This window comes from Telmatherina bonti (genome assembly GCF_933228915.1).
Source record: "Telmatherina bonti genome assembly, chromosome: 22".
Classification (NCBI taxonomy): Eukaryota; Metazoa; Chordata; class Actinopteri; order Atheriniformes; family Telmatherinidae; genus Telmatherina; species Telmatherina bonti.
Genome location: NC_136631.1, coordinates 24,421,984 through 24,445,380, shown reverse-complemented (window position 1 = coordinate 24,445,380; position 23,397 = coordinate 24,421,984). Strand labels below are relative to the sequence as shown.

Sequence of the window (23,397 nt, the reverse complement as noted above, 5' to 3'; positions counted from 1 at the left end):
CATGGCTCGGGGATGGATATATATGTGTCAACAAGGTCTCAGAAGTAGCCAGTTGGGCGAGAGATTAACATCTGTTTCAGAGGTGGGTGAGTTTGTAGTGGAGGAGAGGTGGTTGAGGTGGGGGTAAGCTTGTTGTGTGTGTGCGTGGAGGGATGTGGGGGAGTCTCCTTAGGATTGTGCTGTAATCACGGGCCTCTGTCTTCATGGCACATCTCAAGAGTGGTGTCAGCTGGGTTCTCTTCTGTTTGCTAATAGCAGGAGGTCAGGCCCCACTCACAAAGAGGTGCGTTTGATCCCCAGGTATGGGCCATAGAGGGAAGGAGATGAGACTGCTGAATACTAACAGGTCGAGCCATATGACCGCTTATCTTTAATCTGATGCAAGCGTATGCACCTGTCTTTGACATCCAAATAGTACTTGTGTTTTGCAAACAGATTAATGGATTTAAAGCTTGTAAAATATGCTGTGTAATTTAACAAAACAGGAGAACTGAAGCAACTGTGAAACTATACATTACTGGGAACATTAATAAAAATAACCATGATGGAAATAAACAGACTATTCTAATTAGTTTAGCTCAGCCAGAGAAACTTTCTGAACAAATCAGTCCTGCTTTTGTTGTTGTGTAATGGCAGGTGCTTTGCCTTTTGTGCGTTACAGCTGCTGATTTGTAGTGCGTCATGTTTGTGTGGAAGCTGTTGTAGTGGCGGTTGTGTAGCGGTTCATGGGTCCCAGGGCCCAGCTGCCAGAGAGAGGCAGAAGAGTCAGACATCATTGTGGTGTGATTTCCTCCTCTCCTTGCAGATGGAGTGTTTTTGTCAGAGCGAGGGCCACAGTGATTGCCTCTTCGCCACTGGTGTCAGCTCTGGATAATACTGCAGCCGTTCACCCGCAGGAACAAAACAGGATCAGCACAATCCATTTTCTTTTTCGCCGTCAAAATGGAATAATTTCAAAGAGACAATCCCTGCTTGCTCCAAAGCCCAGGAAAAAAAAATCAAAAGACGCCCATTATAGCAAAAATTGTGAAAGAGGTGTCCCACCTTTCCCCTTGCCTCTGCCAAATACTATGTCCAGCTCGAACTAACAAGCACAGCCACAGATAGACAATAATAGTGGATTGAGGAGCAAAGCCAGCAATCTTATAAGAAAGAGCACAAAAGTAACACATGAAAGATACATGTGCACAGACTACAGATGAAGAATCGAAGACTTCAGTAGCCCGTACGGCCTCCTCATATTTGATGCTCGTTTTGGATCCTTACATGCGAAATATTTTGCACTTCATCTATGAATCCATACATCTGTTGCGATCCAAATTCCATGTCAGCCTGCCCTTTATAGTCTTAATGACACTTACAAAAAGTGTGTTGACTGAGAGAGGACGGGAGCCTGGAGACTTTCCCTTAGAAAGAGCTGAGAGCATCTTATCGGGGAAAGGGGGCTAAGAGAGTTGTTGTTGTGATGCCTGACTGTATTCTTGGGTCGTAGATATTCAAGAACCACGTTATCCTTTCTGCTTGCTCTTCCTGTTGCCATAGCACATCGGCCAGGACATGTAGCTCAGCTCTCAGCCACCTGTAAATGAAAATCTGTGTAGATAGAACAGTGTGACAGGTCTTAAGCGTGATGGCTTGATGTGTGATAAAGACAGAGACAGGCAGGAAGTCTCTTCTCTAGGTGCTTTCTTTCCTCAATCTCAATGTTGCAGCAGAAACTATCAAAAGCTTCTTATCCTCTTCTAGCTGCACTTTAATTTTTGTGTGCGTGTGCATTTAGGAGAAATGACTCTTCATGTATTTTTCAAAAACTTGCCATGACAGCACAGGTTTGAAGCACTGCTATGCACAGGTGCTTGAAGGACAATATCAAAGTAGTAGTCTATTATTGTACAGTGTGAATGAATGAAGAATGATTGAGTGCAGTACTCCACGCCACCTATATAAAGCAGAAGTATTGCAATGTGAGGGCCAGAGAGGGAGAGGGTGAGAGAGCTCTAGAGGCCTAAATGAGGTGAAGGGAAGTGGATGTGTCCAGTAGGGGGTCTGCTGCTGTGGGAGGAGAGGGAGCATGGGGAAGGTGGGGGAGGGAGGAGGGAGGAGGGCTCGCTCTATGCAGTGCCTGGGCCAATGCACGAGGGTTTGGGGCTAAGTGTCTCATCAGCATCCAGCTCAGGTGCTGCCAGGGCCCACGCACTAACTATGCCCTGACTTGATTGTAATTGCCTGAATTCAACTCCCGCTGCTCCCTCCTGGCAATATCACAGGAACATTTAACTCCAGAGAGCCTGGAGACCTTGCAGCAGGGCACAGCTGACTGCCTCTTGTTGAAGCCTGTGGGCTGCAGGGGGATCCTCTCTTGTGCTGTCTGCGTGGTGGGGGAGGGTCACAGGTGCATGCAGCCCCTCTATTATTAATGTTTGTTAACATGTAACAAGTGAGACTGCATTGGATGTAATTTTAGTATTTTTTGACAGTGAAGGTATGAGCATTTGCAGAGTTTTACTGCTGGCTTACCGGGAACGGGAAACTTGCTCTTAGCTGTCCTGGTGCCAGCACAAAACACCATAAAACTCTATTCATCAAAATATTTTCTTCTTCTTTTTAAGTATTTGCAGTGTAAGCAACAGGTTTTCAGATCTATTAAACCACAAATAATTTAACAATATGTTTTAAAACAGTCCTGCATCCTGTCAGACAGTGTTTGTCATCCATCCATCCATCCATTTTCTTAATCGCTTGTTTCAATTAAAGGTCATGGAAAAGCTGGAGTCTATCACAGCGAGAGGCCAATGATCACAATATTCTTTACTTTACACACAGTTGTTCTGCTGCATGTTGTAGCTATGCTGATGTGTTGCAGGTTGACATTGATGTCTGCAACAAAAAAAACCTCATATACCAATGAAAAAAGAAAACACCAATAGCCATTCACTAAAAATGTTTGGGTTTTCATCTCACAGTAGTGGCTAAAAAATATCTACTTCCAGAAGTTCAATCTGCTCACATTTGAGCCCATTTGTTTGTGACATTTGTGAGTGACAAAGACATGAATGACGCCCTCTCCTCACATACAGCTGAAAGCTCTTATTCATGTGCAACATATAAAATTATGAGCAGAAATAGATTTTGCAGTGGTAATATGTAATCTATGATTCCCAGTTGGCCGGCTTTGGAAACTGCAGCAGGGTTAACTTAAAAAAGTTAGCCTGTGGTGCTCCTCATCCTGTGATAATAGGCCTGTCAGTAATGAAGAACAGGCTTGTTGCCAACAGGTGGTCTCTTTATAAGACCAGAGCCACAGCACTCAGGATGGTGGGGAAAAAAAACCTGCCATGGCAAAATGTGTCAGAATCTAATGTTCTGCAGAGTGAAAAGCCTGTTTTCTGTCTTTTGTTCCCAGCTAGAGATTCAGCCTTGTTCCTCATTGTTCAGGGCACAAACGAGCAACAGTCTTTTTTGACACGGAGCCACAGATGAATAAAGACTGGAGCTGACTAGTCACAGGAAAGAGCTTTCTTTTTGGAGAGCTTGGAGCCCATTAAGAGTTTGTGAGATATGAATGGATATGAATCCTCTCTTTCGACCCACAAAAAAATACAACTGGGCCCACAGAAGACAAGAAACACCTCTGTGTCTTTTTACTGAGGTTCCCAAGAACATTTCAAGACATGAAGTAAAAGAGAGACTGATTGACAGACAGGCATTACATATAGTCAATAAGGAAATGGCTCATTTGAAAGAATACACTATGGTCATCTATTCCATAAAGATCGAATCACTGACACTAATGCCGGCACATTGACTTTATGGGTTAAGCAAGCTTGGACAGAATCCGGGTGACCCAAGCCACATGAATGTAACATAATTTTTCATTTTAGTGAAACTGACCACAGGAAGTCTGATGCTTTAAAAGAAAGAAAATAAGCAGGATAAAGATAATGAAATATTTAGTAAGCCACGTAATGGAGACAGTCGGCGTGTTTGGCTCAATGGGCAGATGATGGGTGGATCCCAGCAAGAGAAGCACACAAAATATAAGCTTTTGTCCAACTACATAATCCATTTGTTACACTCAGACCAATTTGTCCTCATTAACCCTCATAAGGGGATTGTGTCTGAGACAAAAGCCCCTAGTGAACAATGAGACTACCCCACCCTCGCCACATCCACATCACCACAGCTCAAGTGCTCCCCTTCCAAGCACATTGTGGCCCTTGTTGCCCAGAGGGTTCCAGTCTATGAACAAGAGATGGACAGACCCCAACAAGCAGGGTACACCTGAAAGAAGGGGTGAAAAGAAATGTCCCCATTTCCGCCTAAAGAATGAAATATCTTCCTAATAAACTCCACAATGCAACCTCATCTGTTGTGTTCAGGTCACTCCATCAATCAGCTCTGAAATAAATCTTGACAGGATGCACAAAGAGCAACAGCAAAGAAAAGGAAGGGGAGTTACTGTAATTTCAAAAGACGTGAGAAAGTTGGACTTATCTGTACTTGTCTGTTTATTGAGACCGCAGCAAAATTCATTTCAACACGACAGATTATCACCAATTTCATTTAATAGGCACACCTTTATGACTTTTCTAAAAATATCACAATTTCCTCAAGTTATATTTATCTGATAATCCATTTCAAGCATTTAAGGATCACAAAGATCAAGCAGGGGTTTCTAATGTTATCACTACAAGACGTGTCTGGATTAGATCACATTGTACATGTCTGAATAACAAGAGTTTCAACAGAGATAAATGAACTCTAAATGACTTAAGTTTGTTCAAATTGCTTCCTGCTTCAAGTGATTCATTACGTGACCCATTAGAGGAACAATCACACAGTTAGGAGCCACTGAAGTGAATTATACAACTAAAAATAAAGAGGGTAAGCTAAGCTACATCTTCTTTAGCATCATTATCATCAATAATCCAATATTATCATGCAAGTACCCCAGCAGAAGGCAGCATTGTCTGGATACTTTTTCCTTTTGATGATCATAAGTGAGATTCTAAAAGCAAAATTTAGTTTTAATGAAATACTTGACAAAAACCTTGTAATGCTAGAGAACTCCAGAGTGATAACAGGTGTTATGTTGTATATAAACCTATAAAATATGGATGTGTGGATGTGATGCGAAGGTCTCTAGCGATACATAGGAGTTGAAAAAAATATCTGATTAATGTTTCAGTTACTTGCTCAGTTAAATGTCTCCGCAAACGACTTTTCTGAATGTGTCACAGAGCTAAGCGCAGTGGCGTCCCATTTAATGCTGGTTTGTTGGGTCTCCAGTATGTTTTCCAAACAGAGTTGCAGTAATCAGGTCATTTGTCATAATGAGAACCATTAGGGGTGATCATCGTCACACAGCAGTTGGGAAGATAAATCAGGTGCTCTCAGAGATTCATCTCAGTTACACACACACAAACACATCCACACACACACACACACACACACACACACACACACACATAGTGACAGTCAAAGATGCATACACTCACTTTCCCATCATTACTGGAGAATAAATGATCAGATAATATGAAATTATTTAATAAAGCTTTGTTTGATTTACCTAAAATCCAAATTTCAGCCCAGTAACATTTGAACTTGTGTACAAGTTCAAATGTTACAATTAATACACACTTTAGCTAAACTTCTATTAGTTTTTAAATATTTCAAAGTGTAATTGGACATTTTACATTTTTGAGATTTTATATGATCGATCGTGCAATTAGAGAATATCTAAAAGGTGTTGTTGGTGGATGCAGTAACTTTATAGCTCAAATGACTGTTAAGCCATGATTAAATTACATGTTTTAATGCCATTAATAACTCAAATGCTCAAAAGTCTCGGCTGTTGTGAAATCACCATTAAAAAGCTTTTTCTCTTTATTATTATTATTATATCATCATACATATATTCTCAGAAAAATGTAAAATAAACAAACATCTAAATAAAAATGAGTTTTTCCATCATTAGAGGGTCATTTAGTTTTAGTGTGCAACAGATGCAAACCAGCATTACCACCACTGACATGGGGTAATGCCATGTGATCATGTAGAATAACAAGTTAACACTACCTAGAAGAATACTAAATAAAGCAAACCACTTGGTACAGCCTATAACCTGGAATAATTTTAAAATATACAAAGCTGGCCTTGGAAAAAAATACAAGAAACTGCAAGGCATTAAACAGATGACCCAATAAGTGCAAACTATGACCTGTTTGCTTAACAAAGGTTATCAACTGTGGCTGTCATGTTGCCGTAGGTGTTTTTATTATGACATCGGTTTCTAAAATGGTATCCCTTTTAATAACAAACACTGAGAATTGGACAGGATATATAAACAGCACTGATGATGCACACTGAATGCCAGAATTAAGTTGGGTTTGTGAGAAAGTGTCATAATGGACAATCTGTTCCATATCCAGGCCCAAATTCAGTCACCCTCTTCAGTAAAGCTGCTTTCACTGCGCTGATCTTCTCATCCAGCTCTGTCAGACTGCAGGCCTGAAGAACAAAAAGGGGTTCATGTTTGTAGGTTGTAAGCGGGGGGAGGGGGGCTGACCTTCACTTATAAAGTACTATGAGTGGAAATAAAAAAAAAGAAAAAAAGCACTAACCTGAGCAGAAGATGTTTTTGGTCGCTTGTGCAGGTGACTCTACAAAACCAGGACACACAGGACTTTGTTAGTGCAGTTTCTACTCAGGCTTTACTTTTAAGAAGCAAACTGAGGCTCAAGTTCATGCTTGGAAACTAATGTTTTGGATGGTAATTGCCAAATGTCCACTTAATCTTAGAAAAAGATGGGTATTTACAAAGGCAAAGACTGTAAAATGCTGCAGAATGACAGAACTGTTTCCAAATAAAACCGGGCCTTTTAATGGATTTTTCTTTTATCAAATGTTTAACAATAGAAAAGCACACGGGGAATGAGACAAGGGAGTAGGATTCAGCCAGAGTGCCCGGTTAAGCTGGAACAGAAGATGTCGTTCTGATTTTACATGCAAAACCCGTACAGTCCCCAGTAAAACCACAAAGGGATTGCTTAAGGAGCCTCCTTTGCTGCTTGTCCCAAAAATCGTGGGCCAACTGTGTTCAACAAACATGGAAAAAAAGGGAAGAAGAAAAAAAGGGGTGGTTGAGGGGAGGAAGGGGATCAAATATAAAAGACCCCCATCCTCATCAGTTTATTCAAAGACACTCAACATCTCTTGCTCTGCTCACACAAATATGCAGTGAGTCAAAAGCAGATGGAGAGCAGCACTCACAGGAGCTGCATGCTGTGATGAGAAATACCACTATGAAGAGACATGCAGCATCTCAAGCACACTTAGATAACTAACACACTGGACAGAATCCTTGAGATTAGGGAATTAGAGTCTCTGTGACTCTCTCACAGGTTTGAATATGAAGTCCATTAAATCTACAGTCATATTTTACATTAAGTCTGTGCAAAAAAAACATTGAAAATTTGTCATTTTACAAATGAGCTTGTAAATGTAAACAAAGGTTTTACAACGTTGTTTCAAATCAACTTAAGTATAACTTCAGGAGTGAGATGTGTTGAAGTAAGGAAGCATCGTAAAGGAAACTTCATAATAATCCACAACACCAAAATACTCCTCTTGACAAATAAATGATCCTTGGAGAACTTCTTGACAAAAAACAATGTCTCAAATAGTTTGAGACAGCATTTTTGTGGACATTATGTGGACATAAAGATTTAGTCTTTAGCAGAATGTGCCACAACTTTTTTTTCTGTCTAATCATATAAAGTAATACGTATTTTATAAATATATATGTGTGTGTGTGTGTATATATTATATATATATATATATATATATATATATATATATATATATATATATATATATATATATATATATATATATATATATAGCCTAGCTAACTGTTTGTCAAACTGTCACTTCGCAACTGAACCGAGACTGAACTGGGTGAGGTTAGCACAAACACAAGATGTGTAAATGATGCAGCAACTTGTAGTGTGGCATGATTTTTTTGTTGCAGAGATCCTCCAGACACACAAGATGATGCATTAAAAGCTTATGAACTTATGAAATCACAGTCATCGTATAAAGTGAGCGCAGATAGATACTATGAATATTTGGAGTACAAAAACTAAACTGAGATATAAAGTAAAGTGGAAAAATAAGCCAGTTGCTTCTTATGTGCCTTTAGGTTATAATTGGATCACAGATTAGCCTGTTCTGAGAGATACCTGTTCATTTTGATAAATCTGTCACATTATTAAAATCCTCTCATAAACTTATCTCAGACTAAAACACAAAACTGGTAAACTATACATTATTTCATCCCTTTTACAAGGATGACCTGTACATACACACCCAAGAGGACTCACCGTGGACTGAAAGTACTCGGGAGAGAGTCCCTCCAGCTCCAAGATACGATCCTCAAGCTTCTTGAGTCTCTGGTAGACACTCAATGGAACAGGTCCCACTGAGGAAGGAGTAAGTATTTCAACAGCCTACATACTTGCAAATGTGTATAAAACTAACTTATTAATGATACTGGAGTCAGGCAGCTTTCAGTGTAAAGAACAACAACAACACATTACCAAATAGTTAAATAACGACTGATAAACTTATATAAAATGCTTACTTAAAACTAAATGAAAAACTGTGTATTATATGTTCTATTCTTTATAATGGAAAGGTGTGATCATTAAAAATGTTCAGTTCAATAAATTTTTAGAAATTATGTCAGGCACCCTTTTAATCAGCTATCTTTTATTGGCTACACTCACCTGAGGAGAGTTTCAGGTGAGTCTCGATGTTCTGGAGTCGCTCCTCGATAGCTGCATTTCCGCAGTCTCTTGCTGTCGCCCCTCTTTGCTGCTCTCCAGTCTCTCCTTGGACTCCCCCGCTACGAGTCTGCGGCCCGTAAGTGTTCACAACCCGTGTGACTGCTCAACCAAGGAACACAATTAGAAACTATAAATCAGTAATGTCAAGAGACTTCTGGTCTGTAAGGCTATGCAAACATTTAAAAATTAACATCCATTTTCCTTGTGCTTTTTCGGCCAACTGAATCTAGACGTTTCTCTTTCTATCATTAAGAATGTATTAATCTTTTTTCATTTGTTTAATTCATGCTTTATAGAGGTTTATAGTGGTCTGTAACCACAACAAAACATTACATGTTCCTACCTTTTACATGGCTTTTAAAACCTGGATATGGGGTGAACACTGCATCTGTTCTGGCACAGCTGTTCTCTGCAGCAGATTGAATCAATAAAAAAACATTAGAATTTCTAAATGTAATTAAACGTCATTAAAGAAAAAGTGTATATGGGTGACACTTGAACTGCAGCTTCTCATGATTTCTGGTGTCTCTCACAGGGTTTGAATTCCAAAAAAGTACTCTGTTTCGTGTTTTTCTGGACTGAGGAGGTTGTGTTTTGAGGCCGAGTGTGTTAGCTACTTCAGCCGCACTCTTGGAGCAGTTCAGCCTGACCTCTCGCCTGTGGAAATCAGCTCTCTCCCAAACATTGGCAATCTGTGTGCAGGCTCCCTCTCCACCCTGCCCCCAACCTCTCTCCCATTCTCACCCTGATTGCAGTCGATCACGTTGCAAAACTCGCGCACATTGTTTTCATTGATCTCCATCTGCTTGCGTTCCATAAATGCAGATATCCTTCGCTCAATCTGGGGTCACAATAAAGATACAACACAAATGATAAGATACAATGGAATGATGAGCTATTGATAGGCATGAAGAGTGTAATGTTTTGCCAGTGAGCTGGGGGTAAACTTGAAATGAAAAATGCAATGTAAGAAATTATTCCAGGGAGCCAAAAAAGTAAAATTGCTCGCCATCATCAAATAACAGTACATGAATGCTGTTTGCTTGGCTAGTAAAATAAATGCACAACAGAATGGGGCCTCTTGTCCTTCATCCACATGCAATCTCAGAGTAATGAGCATCCACTTCATAATCCATCAAGGACCTGGCCCTCTATCAAACCCTCCAGCAATGTGGTCTGTTCTACCCCACCACAACACTAAAGGACCCCTTATCCTTTGCCGAACCCGGCTTATCAGGTCTTCATCAGCCATTTGCATTACGTCATGTGCACATCCTTGTAAGCAATTACTTATGATTATTCATTTGCTTGACAGAGTGTGAAGAGGGCTCTAAAATGTCACGGCCAGAACAGCTGACAGATCTGCTGATGGAAACCAACCTCTGACTTTCCCGCTCTGATCTGAACCCTGACGTCATCAGCCGCAGTCTTGGTCTCTGCAGAGTTGTAATGATGGTGCTCAGACAAGGCAGCTGTGTGCTCTTTGACTGAGGATGACATGACAGCTTCATCCAATATGTTGTCTTTCACAGATGCAACACCTTCGGCGTCCACCAGTGGCTTTAGGCTTTCTGAAACAGCCTATTAAAACAGATGAAGCAGAGAATCAAAAAGTAATTAAAATAAGTGAACTGCTTTATTATCATCATATCATTATTTGAAATGCACTTTCATTAATTTAAATAATGGTGTACATGGTGTAATTCTGACTTATTTGTACAGTTCATTTAAACCTAATTTCACTGTTTGTATGACAAACACTAGAAAACATCAAAAAATGTACCTGTAATTTCATGATATGTTGTTGTAAGCAGCCATAAACATAAGCAGCTGGAAGTGATGAAAGATTCACAACATCAGGGTTGATTTCCATTCTCAACGCAGCATCACCAAATTTGAGCTAAATATAAAAGAAAAAGAAATGATGATTTGATCATTCATCATGTAAATCTAAATACATCCCTTGATGACCAAACTGGCTGATAATAGGTTAAACACCAAATGTTATTTTACATACTACTTTTAATTAGAATAATTATTATTTGTGAATTATTTGTATTTTTGATCCCATTGATAATTGAAAAAATAAAATAAAATTAAGAGCTCTTTACTAAAAAAAAAACAAAAAAAACTGCACTAGTGGTATTTACAGATACAATTAATGATGGATACAGCCATTGTAAGGCAGTTTATACTTGAACAATGTGAAACAGTGATAATACTTGTGATTATTTTATGCACTGTATGCTTTTACAGCTTTACTATACCAAAAAGAGGACCAAATGATCACCCATTACATAAACTAAACATCACAAAAGGGGTGTTTAATATATAAGCATTTAATACTTTCATAACAACAAAAGTTGCATGACTATACGAGCACAAAAATGACAAAGTACGGTATGACACCGGTGATAAAGCTTGAAATAAAACCTTAAACTGATGGGACTAAGTTAATAAAGCCCAGTCTAAATGCAAGCACACTTGCATTCAGTTGATGCGGGTAAAATCTCACTAAAATAACTTTGCGGCAACTTTCTGAAGAAACATCGGTTGATTAAAAGGTAATTTAACGATGAATGAACGGGAGGAACCTGAAAGTAAAGCATGCTCAGACTGCTAAAAACATTAGCATGTTGCTAACAACCAAACCGGACTGAGACACGCTATTTCCAGATCGACACAGTTTAAACATTCAAACCAACCTCTTTTCTGAAATCTGCAAGCAGCTTAAGTATCGCCAACATGCACTCTCTGTAGCTAGACATTTTACTAGAATCACTGGGAGGAGCATCGGCTCCACTTAGCTTGGTTGAATCCGCCATTGTTGCTCAACGGCAAGAGAGTGCTGAGCGCTGATTGGCCACAATGCAAACTCTCTGGCGCATGCGCGCACTGAGAGGCCATCCAAACTAAAGAAACATGTCTTTTGAGTTTTGCTGCACTTTAGAAAATTTTGTGTATTCAGTACTTATTATAGATATCTGTTTTTATTACTATAGTAATAATAATAATAACAATAATAATAATGGCAATAGTAATAAAAGTAATAAAAACATTAAAAAATAATATTAATGTACCCAGTTAACATAACTGAGTTTACATTTGACACAGACTTCAGCAAGAAAGATACAACTTTGCAAGGCTTCAGAAGTACAAAAACAAAAAACCAAAAGAAAAAAACAAGAAAATACTCACTAATTTGGTCTTTTATTAGAGATTGCTTCAATGTGGAATCTTCATTTGTCTGTGTTTAAGAAAACAACTTTATCAAAAATGTATTATTGTTCATTTAAAAAAATATTTAAGCATATTTCTCTATTTTTATTATTTAAAAAAATATCATATACCAAGATATTCTACTTGGTTATCTGCTGACTGGACTGATAAAAATGTATAGCTCCCTACAAATGATTCTTCCTTGCTTAGTTTTCAAACCAAAGAAAGATTGGTTGCTCAATTGTCCCTGTGACCATGGCAGACTGTGCAGCAGGGCACTGGCATGGGAACCTGGCGACAATGGCGTATTTTTCTGAGTTGAGTGACTGTGGGAAAATCTCCCTCCTCTATTCAGGCATTTTTCCCTTCTTTTCATATAATGAGGAAAGACTGATGAAGGAAACAACAGAAAAAGAACAATTACAAGCAAAGACACGGCACAACCACTCAAAACTCAATAATGCTCTTTAGAAGGGTTAATCATTTTAGGAAGGGGTCTGAAGACAAGTCTTTTTTATTTTGATTCATCTGTGGGGTGATATTCCCCCCCCTAAAACAGGAAAGGAACTGTAACACTTGACATGGTTTGACATGCTGAGCGGTTTCTGAATGTTCCCACACAGCAAGAAGCTCAGAAATTAAAAAACTGCTCATTTAATTTGGCTGGCTGCAGACCCAAGAGCTGTGAGGTTTCTTTTTTCTTTTTCATTCAACGAAGAGTTGTGGTTTGAAGCACTTTTATGAGCTAAAACAACTTGATACTTCCTGCTTTAAACATTTTAAATTAAATTGCTGATATTCACAGACTTTGACTCTCATTTCATTCTATTATGATGTTTGAATAACTTGAAAAACTGAAACGGTCAGAAATATTAAAATACTTTTTAAATTAAATGTTTCTATAACTGATTACGACTTAATAAATTCCATAGCAATAAGACTGTTTTTTCTTTTTTCCCTGAAATGTGAGAAAAGTAACTTTTTTATTTTACTTTGAAAGTAAGTGAGAAATTAGCATCTAGAGGCTACTGAATTTTAGCTTCTCGCTGGTATGGAGCATCCAAACATGTTAACACAATGCAAAGGAGGAAAGACAATTGACCTAAGAACTGCAATTATTTCCGCTAATGTGAATGATTATAAAGTCATTTACAAACTATTGTTCCAGTGAAAAGGATTTTTAACATGTGAAAAACATTCAGTCTAACCTGAAGCGAACATCCCAGTAAGTTCACCTCAAGAACCGATGTGCAATTTTCAGAGTAGAAAAAAAATCCAATAGCTACATTTGAGATAGATTAGCATAATAAATATCAGTGACCGATCAAATAGAAGAAATGAAGATGCCTAATTTGGACAGGTTGGTGAAAGAAAGTCTTTTGTGTGTAAAAATAACTTGGCAGAACAGCTAAAATTAGTGAAGTTGCATTTGAATAAACCAAAATGTTTCTAAAACAATTATTTGTGCTTGTTTTGTTGCCATAGGACCCTTGCAGCTACCAAATCAATAATATGACATTAAGTATTCTGAAGTCGAATGTGAGGACATCTGCCTGACACCGACAACTTGGTTTAAATTTGGTTGTGCAGCAGACAATGATCCCAGGCACAGCAGCAAAGTGCTCAAAGTGACAGAACAGGGAAAGAATAAAGAAGTTACAGTCAATGTCAAAGTCAGACCTGACTGAAAAACTGTGGGAGCTTCGAAAAGCTGTGCATAAACAAATGCACACAAACTACAACAAACTTGGCACCATTGGGAAGAGGACTTGACTAAAATTACTCCATAACCTCTGCATGTATTTCACTTATATTTACATTATAGAAGATTAAAAATCTGATTCCCAAGTGCAAGTGAATGCAACATATTATGTATTTGATGTTCTGTTTCAACAATACCATGTTCTTGATCATAATTCAGCATTCATAAAAGATTTTTTCAGTATCTATGTGAGTGATAATAATAGTCCAAACAGCTTATATTTTACTTAAAGGATACACAGGTAATAACACCACCAGATGTGACGATGATATGAAAAGCTAAATAGCCAATAATGCTGAAGGAACACGGCTAAAACACGTCATTTGGCTCAAAGGAAGATTTTCTTGTTATCAATAAAGTTTGGGTGTGTGCAGCAGTGAATTAGGCCATCCAATGCAGGATCCCTGTGAGTAAACATTTGTATATAAGCAAATACTTTCTTTACTTTGTATATTTCAACTACTGTAAAAATTTATGTCTTTCTGCCCCCCCCCCATTTAAAGGGGTTTTTATTTACCACATTTTTACTAAACTGTGCCCTTGTCTTGTCCTTTCATAGCGCAGAACTTTTCTATTTTTCTAAACCTTTCTAGATTGCTTTTGAAGAAAAGAGTTCATTTAAAAGACTTCAATAAAAGTTTCATTCAACACAGGAGTAGAAAACAGTATAAAATAATAATAGTAAATAATAAATAATAATAATAAATAAATAAGTACTGTAGAAATATGTTTTGTTTCTAAAAAAAAAGATTATATATGAAATTTTAAAATAAACAGGACAATGACAGAAAAAGCGACATTGACACATAAAAATAGTATGACCCAAAAACAATTAAATTTGAACAACACAAGAAGCGAAGAAACTCCTTAGTTCACTGCACACAACATTTCAGAAAAGACAACATCTAATTCGAAAACACAGCAACAAAACAAAATAAGAAAAAATAATCTCACACATGAGAGTTTTAATCAGACACAAGAAATATTAGCCTTACAGTTTAATATTGGATATTAAACTTGGTTTCTATAAATATTAATTATGTTTTCAATTTTTAATTTGTTTGTTAATAAATTAGTTTTATACAATTCTATTTATTCATTTATCGTTTCATAGCATTGTAAAAAGTGTTCTTTTAGGTCCACTGTGATACAAAAACGCAAACTTATTATTTGGTTCAAGAATGTGGACAAAGTGGTGCTAGTGGTGGTGCTGAAGGGAAACAAGTAAAGAGGGATTGTTGCTGCCTCTTGCCTTGGTCACATCAGCCACCTGCAGGAAAGTAAAAAGGTCTGCTTTTGAGCCTGTGTTCTCCGCTGTGGCAGATGAAATTGGCAGAGCATGAGACAGAGCAAAGGCCAGACAGGACGGTAAGGGGGAAAGAGGGAGCACAATGTGAAGAGACAAGTGGATTGCAGTGAGAAGCTTTTGTCTCATTTCACTAAGAGAAGGATAATTAAACATATTCCTTTCTTGTGTGCTTGAGACTGAGCTTCCTACTGGAGGACTGATTGTTGATGGCCATGACTTGAATAATCATCATAAAAAATATCACAGGGTAGCACGCTAATTCAACCATGTTTTAATAAGACCACTAAATTTGTGCGACAGCACTTTCACGCAGAGGTTGTCAACATGCTCACAGTGAAGAGATCTCAAGTGTGATTAGAAATCATCAGGAGAAGACCATGAATGTTGATCCTAAATTTCATTAAATCATTCAACCAAAATCATTAATTTTAATTAATTATTAGAGCAAGAGGAAAAAGTAAGAAATCTCATGGTTCAATCATTATCTTAAAACTTAAAAGTTAGTGCTCAATAGTCAAAATAATTAAAAAAATTATGTAAATAGATACATAAAAAAATATGTAGATGTATTTTATAAATTCCTTTAGGATATACTATGAAATTTACTGTTAATTTTTGTTTTTTCTGCTGGTTGTGGATGATTGCTTGCTAAAAAGTGCTGCCTAACATTAAAAATTAAAGCTTAAGATGCCATTTGGAAATACTTCAACTTAAAATTAGCAGATCATGGCCAGATAGAATTCAACAGGCTGCTGGTGGTAAATAGCTTCACTGTTTTCTGTCTGTGGGCGCTGTAGCAGTTGTAATCTGAACGCTTCAAACACTGCAAACGTTTTTTTTCTTTTCTTTTTCCCTCCTTAATCTTAGGGTTTGGATGTAATCTTCCATTGATTTCATTCTGTTTTAAAGTCATAATTGCATTTTTGAAGTCTTTCAATCAGGTTTTAAATCACACCACAGTGCAAAATCTACCTTTGTATGAGTTTTCAATGACCTTTTGCTGATTTTAGAGTTTCCTCTGTGCTTGTGTTACTTTATCTAACAGCTGTGTTAGATAAAGGGAACCACAGCATTCTTATCAGCTAACTTTAGCAGTATCCCAGGCACTTGTGTAAACTGGTTTAGCGCAAAGTGAATTGAGGGACATTTGTTTTTTTTAACCCCTTTAATTTCTTATGTACTTCCAGGATCAAGTTTGGGTCTTGTTTTTTTTTATCGTCTGCATGCTCTCTCTTGGGTCAATACTGGGAGGATGTAATGTTGCATCTATGCTGACAACCCTTAGATTTACCTACTTCTGTTACCTGATATTGCCAATTCTATTCAGTCCCAAGAGGGTAAAAATCCCGAAGGATGTTATCTAAGCTAAGTATCACAAACGCTTTCTCTACCGGACTGAAAGTAAAATAGAGATATGATTACTCACCTTTTTTGTCTTCAAGTAGCATTACCCCACAAATAGATTATGTTATCTTGTACCCTTGGCAACTTAATGCAAATCACAACTAGAAGCACTCAAATGCCCTGCGATGGAGTGGCGAGCTGTCCAGGGTGTACCCTGCCTTTTGCCCAAAGCCAGCTGGGATAGGCTCCAGCTTCCCCGCGACCCTGAATTAGATTAAGCGATTTAGAAAATGAATGAATGAATGAATGAATGAATGAATGAATGAAGCACTCAAATAGTGCAGACTTCCACCAATGCATAGGGTCACTCAACAGAAAACAACAGTCCATCCAGTTATCAACCCTGTGCCTAAACTCTCACTCATACTTCAAGCTAATATCACTACCTATATCCACCATCGGAACAGATGCCACATTTAATTAGAACCCTTGACCCTGGAAACATTCCCTTAGAAATCCAGATGAGGCAAATGGCTAAAATAGTTTTGAGGTTATAAAAGAAATTTGCAGTTTTTCTAGATAATTTTGGGCATTATCTGTTGTGCAACAAGCTACAATAGCAAAATTATTCCACTCTCCCAGTAGTATTTCTTTAACAAATTCCCAGATCCAGCCGGTATTTGTATCACCCCAAAATCAAACATTTACCTAATTCCATGTCTGACATTTCCTGAAAATTTTAATCAAAATCCATCCAAAACCACAAGTTAAGTTGCTAATAAACAGGCTTGTCCTCAAAAACATAACCTCTGCCTTGCTGGAGGTAATCAAAGAACCTCGATAACATTCTTGAAATTTCTTTTTCTCTAAATTTAATATCGCCATTTATAATTACATGAAGACAGTTAAAAAAATAATTTCTATCTCCCTTAAACCTTGACACTGACTAATACTATAATAACTAATTGTGTCTACCTTTTTTTTTTTCTTGTGTTTTTAGTGTGTCCCTTTTCCAATACACCTGACTCAAATTAAATGCCTATTTAGTTCTGCACTATGAGTTATTCATTTGAGTCAAGTGTGTTGGAGCAGGACCTGCCGGATAGTAGGATAGTAGCTCTCAAGGACAAAAGCTGGACACCTGGTTTATAAGATTTATCAAATTTATAAGGTGAGACTTACAGCTCCAAAGCTACTAATCGAGAGCACAGATCAGTTCTATGCATCTAGAAATGCACAGAGAAAAAGGAACAACTCAAGAGTTGCGTGGTAGGGACACATGCCTACCCAATTCTAAGATTGCAGCTGTCATGTGATGCCTCAGACTGAAAAAAAAGGTTCAGTGTATTTCCTAAGCCTCAGGTAATAAAAGTTCCTGGAATGTGCATAATGAGTCTCAATGTGACTTAATTTCATATTAATCAACTTTGCATCAGCTGATTTGATGGCATGTAAACAGAAAACTAAACAGTCATCAAATGCAAACAGAAAACTGCATTAATTTTTTTATTGTTCACACTGACGGAAAATTAACTCTACCAAACTGTACAAACTTAGCCATGCAGGTAGTAGGTGGGTTTTTGTTTTAAACCACTTCTGACTATAAAGAGAGTTAATGATGTGGGCAAAGTGCTTAGGATCCTTGTAGAATTATTAACCTGATTTTACTACTGCACACTCGTGTTCCTGCCAAATTTCCAGTGGGCAAGAGGATACAAATCTGCAGCACTTGAGCGCTTCCAAGTGAAACCTCTCAATCAGCTTTGTACAAGTTCCTGTGCACATATGAGCCCATTTCAGAGGTCTTGGCTTGGCATATGCTCAGATGGTTCTTCATTATACCTGCTTTTGGTTGTCTATAAAGTTTAATTTTATCTTAGCCTACAACCTATCTGACAAAATAACATGAGATCAACAGTCAATAAAATTCACAAAACAAAGTTTAAATCACCAGTGGTAAAAGCCACCAAGTGCTGATCTGGATGATATAATATATAATACAACCACTTGGATTTATCTATCTAACAAGCAGACCACAGACACTTTGAGATTGTGTGACTGACATGGTGATCAGCAACACAGGAGCACCACAAGAGTCTGTACTATCACCATTTCTAATTACCTGGAACAACTCAGACTTCCAGTGCAAGTCTGTGTCCTGTTCTCTGCTGACATTGTCTGATGACTTTGCAACTGTGGTGCAAATCAGCAATGAACAAAAAGCTGAGTACAGACAAGTGGTATGTTTGTGAGATGATGGGGAAACAATCACCTCATCTTGAATATAAACAAACAGATTATTGTTGACTTCAGGAGGAACAGGAGTAAACAAAGCACTGTTTACATCCTGGAAGAAGAGTTGGAGGTGGCAGAGGAACACAAGTACCTTGGAGATCACCTGGACAACAAACTGGACTGGAAATGCAGCACAAAGGTATGTAGAAGAAATGACATAGCAGACTCTACCTCCCAAGGAAGCTGAGATCATTCAATTTCTGCACCAATATGTTGCATATTTTCTATAAATATGCTGTGGAAAGTGCAATCAGCTATGTAGCCATCTGCTGGGGCAGCTGCATCAGAGTCAGAGGCTTGAAAAAACTCAACAAACTGCTAGGAAGTCTGGTTCAGTAATGGGGATAACTCTGGATCCACTGGGACTGAACATCCAGAGAAGTAAAACATGGGTTCCTTACATTTTACACACAACACAATGAAGAAACAATAGTGTTCAGTGAAAGACTTCTTCAAGACTATAATGCAAGATAGAAAGGTACTGGACATTATTCCTGCCAGCAGTAATCACCCTCTGGAACAAAAAAAAACTAAAAATACTAAAAAGAAAACCTGTGTACAATGCTGAAATTTCCATCAGGGATAAATAAAGTACTCTTGATTTCATTTAAATAATTTCATAATAACATAACATGAAAACTCTGAAAAGCCAGAGAATGGGGTTAGTTCTGATAGAATCAGTGGGGCATAGCTGTGAAGCCTACATCATAGCCTGTGTCAGCTCAATGTGAAAGCCACTAAAAATGTAACTTCATGTTACACTAATGCAGTAGTGATTGTAAAATCATTTGACATGCTGCATCCATAAAACATACCAAGTTCAAATGTAAAAAAGCAGCAGGCTGTTTGTAGCTTTCTTGGGTTTGTTTATGTTGAGACTTGAGGATTCAATTCAATTTGTTCAATGTCATGGCATCATCTGGGTATTTAACAGTTAATAATTTCAGAGAATTTATAGTTGCTATTATAGAAAGTAAAATATTCATGTCATTTGGTCACCATATCAAAATCCTCAAGGATATTGTCAAGACTGCAGCTTTGTTGATAGCTATGGATGTGAAATGAATATATTAAAGTAAAAGCATAGTGAGGTGAGACCAAATCAGATTTGTAGTATGTACTTTACTTCACGACTGGGATTATAGTTGGTTGCGTTCCACCACTGGTCAGCTCTCAAGCTTCAGGTAAAGAATGATCAGATTGTCAGTGTCAACTTTTAATTTTGTCCTCCATGCAGCTGAGACAGTACTCCACCATGCCTAAATGGCTGCAGTGAAGTGCAGTGAGTCAGAGTGCTCCAATCACTCAGCAGTCTTTCCCTGAGAGGCTCTATGTTGATAGTTTCCTTGTTATAACATCCTCAGTCAGAAACATAGAGACCCATCTGAATATGGCCGTCTGCCAGTGCGGATGTACTGAGCAACACAAGAGATATTTATGATGTATAAATGACAAACAAGTGACAAATCAAAATGTTACTGCAGTGAGGGAGTCAGTTGTGAAAGGAGAAAGAGTTTTATGTAGAACCAGTGAAAGTAAAAACATGTGCATTAAGCAGAGGTGGAGATAAAAGTATTTCAGGTCTTCACTTGAGAGTGATTCAATTCCAGTCTAAAACAAACCCACCCCAGCATGACGCACTTACAGAATTAAAATCATGCATTAGCTCAGTCTCACAAGCATTTTTTTTTACTTACATAAATGCAAAAGGGTCACATTAAAGGTGCAGAAATTGTGAAATGGAAATGATTTTTCTTTTTATTTCTAAACCATTTGTTGTAATGTGTAAAGAGTCATTCAGATGGCACAACAACAATATATGATTTTATATAGCAAGCATACTCTTTTTTTCTAGTTTCCAAATCTAACCATGCTTTCTTATTTATATATAGTCTGAATCTCATACGTTTCTAATGTGAAAAGGAGAAAAGTTGTCGGACATAATTGGATCACATGTGACATGTGGGAAATATCTCTGGTCACCCTCTCCAATATGTGTACAAAATGTTTTTGTAAAAGCAGTAGTTGTGCAGTATTAAACATGTTTAATTGACATCATGTTCAACTCAAGAATGTCACAATTTACGAAGGAAAATGTTGGTATATAATATATATGGAGACTAAAATTGTGGTCATTTTTCAGTTTTTGATTGTTTGCTACAGTTGCAATGAAAAGCATCAACATGTTTCTATTTTGACTCGACAGACATCTTCATATAATTATATTTTACATCATTATATTCTTCAGCCCATAATGTGTGGTAAATATTCTCAGCCAGTTATTCTAACTGGGTCCATAAAACATTTATTATATCAATATTACCACATGGTGTTGCTAACTGGGCTATTTTTAAAGCCCCTACAATCTGTATTACTACTGGATATTCTACAGTTGAGAAAATGTAAAGAACTGATGCAGAAATGATGCAGGGTGAATTCCCACAACATAGTTGTCACTCAAACCACTTTGGCTTTATTTAGGTTTGAACCATTTTAGCTGTAGAAAAATTTGCTCTTCAGTTGACTCACATCTAAATAGCTTGCAGTATAGAGAACTGACAATTCTCCGACATGAGAGCGCTCTGATTGGTGTCTGTTACTGGAAAAACTCTGACTTCTTATGAGTCAGCCACCAAGCACAGCCCTACTTTAAAATTGAATAAATACACAAACAAATAAATATCTACTGATTGTGATGCTGATAATGGCAATGACAATATAATAAACATGGAAAATATTTTAAAATATGAACTACTTTCGTGTATATAAGCAATAAGATTACATTTGTGAACAAATTCATAAAAAAGAAACATTGCAGAAATACCTTATATCTATTTGAATGCTAATTTTTTTATAAATGTTTCTCTCCCTGGGGATCAAGGGTCTGTGGGTCTATTGACAAACCGATTAAAATTTACATATTTTTATAATCCCTAAATTTCACTAATTATTATAAGCATAATAATTAGTACTTATTAACGGTTTACAAACACTGTTATGATTGTTGAAACAGTTGACTTGTCAACCTGACCTTGTTTTAATTGGCTCATTGGCAATGTTTATGTTCTTCAACAAGTCTATCTATCTATCTATCTATCTATCTATCTATCTATCTATCTATCTATCTATCTTATCTCTCCCTGATGCCAGACCAACTTCAGTCTACAAATCTGTGCCTCTGTAAATATATCTTGCCATTTAACTCCCACCTCCCCATTTCATTTCAGCATCCCAGCCCCCACCTTCAGCTGCACCTGTCACCTGGGGGCCTCTGCCTATATTCAGGATCAATTTACATAACCTCATTTAGCAGTTCACAAATCAGAGCCATTAAGAGCTACTAACAGGAACCAAGGGTTCTAATTTAGCTTGCCTTTCACAGTGGGAAAATTGTTCAGTTCAGGCCTACAAATAAAGATTCAGGTCTTGGCTTTGATTGTTGATTGTGATGGTAAATGTACAGATGATTAGAACAGATTTTCCCCCTGTATTGATTTCCTGCCAAAACACAGCAGGCACTGGTCCTGCACTGGGAAACCACCAGAGGAGGTGAGCTCTAACAGAGTTTGTTGCTGGCTGACTTCAATTTAGTACATGTAAGGCTTTTTTTATTTTTTATTTTTAATAAGGTGTAAAAAAATATAAAACTGCTTTGTTTTTAAAAGGCAAATGATTCAAGTTAAATATAAAAGACTTGACATTTGATCAAATTTGTATTTAATTTACAGTCTATTTACAGCAACATAAGATTTTTTTTATGTCTGTAGATCAGACAGAATCCTTCAAATGACAGCAACATAATCATTTAAAGGACTCGCTCAAGATTTAAATGTCTTTATTTACATTTGTGTGGCAACGTGACAGTGGCAAAACCAATTCAGAGCAGTGAATAGCTCAAGTCAAGCACTGAAAAATTATTTTCAATCTGCATTCAATTTGGCAAAGATGGGGCTCATAGAGTAAAGAGGCTGGTTCAGCTTTCCACTTGTTCACCACTAAACTTGGTGGCACACCATTGTGAAGGTGTGCATTTTGGTAGCTTTTTTTCCCCCTTTTATTGCAGGGAAGGGGGAGGGGTCATGTTTAATTAATCAGCAAATGAGCTACTTTCTCACTTGCCCATATGTTTGCACTTCAGGCTGTAGAATACGGAGGATGCTTTGCATGAAATGCATCCAGCCGCTTACAGATTTGTTGCAAAATGGCATTGCATAACATCAGTCATCTGCAGGCGGATAAGAGCTGCAATAACAGTAGGCCTATAGTGTTGGCAGGGTTTAAACCGCATGTGCTCTTAAAGACCCAGACATATGGATTGACTGTATAAAAGCTTTGAGGTCAAGTCACACAAAAATGAAAATGTTTATGAGGTGTGATTCAGTAAAGTGGCCCTGTCCAGCTTTTGGTCCAGCTCATTTTTAGTAGTTTCACTTGAGGATAATTTATTACAAGTGTGCAGAGCAGGTCCATGTGGGGGTTGGGATCTAGCAGAATGGTGCTTGAAAATGCTATAGCAACCAACAAGAGGTTGTGGGCCCTTGGTAAAAGCAACTCCGATTGTGTAGAAAAGAGATAAGGTAGCATGCTGATCACACGGGTGAAACACACATTTTAACAGC

General features: G+C 37.6%; 1 protein-coding gene across 1 annotated transcript; it reads right to left on the bottom strand.

Annotated features, from left to right (window-relative positions):
• Positions 1-5,854: 5,854 nt before the first annotated feature.
• mbip (MAP3K12 binding inhibitory protein 1) lies at positions 5,855-11,680 on the bottom strand. The gene is made up of 9 exons (XM_079262576.1): positions 11,555-11,680; positions 10,633-10,749; positions 10,230-10,430; positions 9,594-9,690; positions 9,193-9,258; positions 8,790-8,948; positions 8,385-8,482; positions 6,624-6,662; positions 5,855-6,510 (listed from the first exon to the last, which is right to left on the bottom strand). Exons 1-9 carry the CDS (start codon positions 11,672-11,674, stop codon positions 6,403-6,405), a joined length of 1,005 nt encoding a protein of 334 aa, XP_079118702.1. The 5' UTR covers positions 11,675-11,680; the 3' UTR covers positions 5,855-6,402.
• Positions 11,681-23,397: the final 11,717 nt, after the last annotated feature.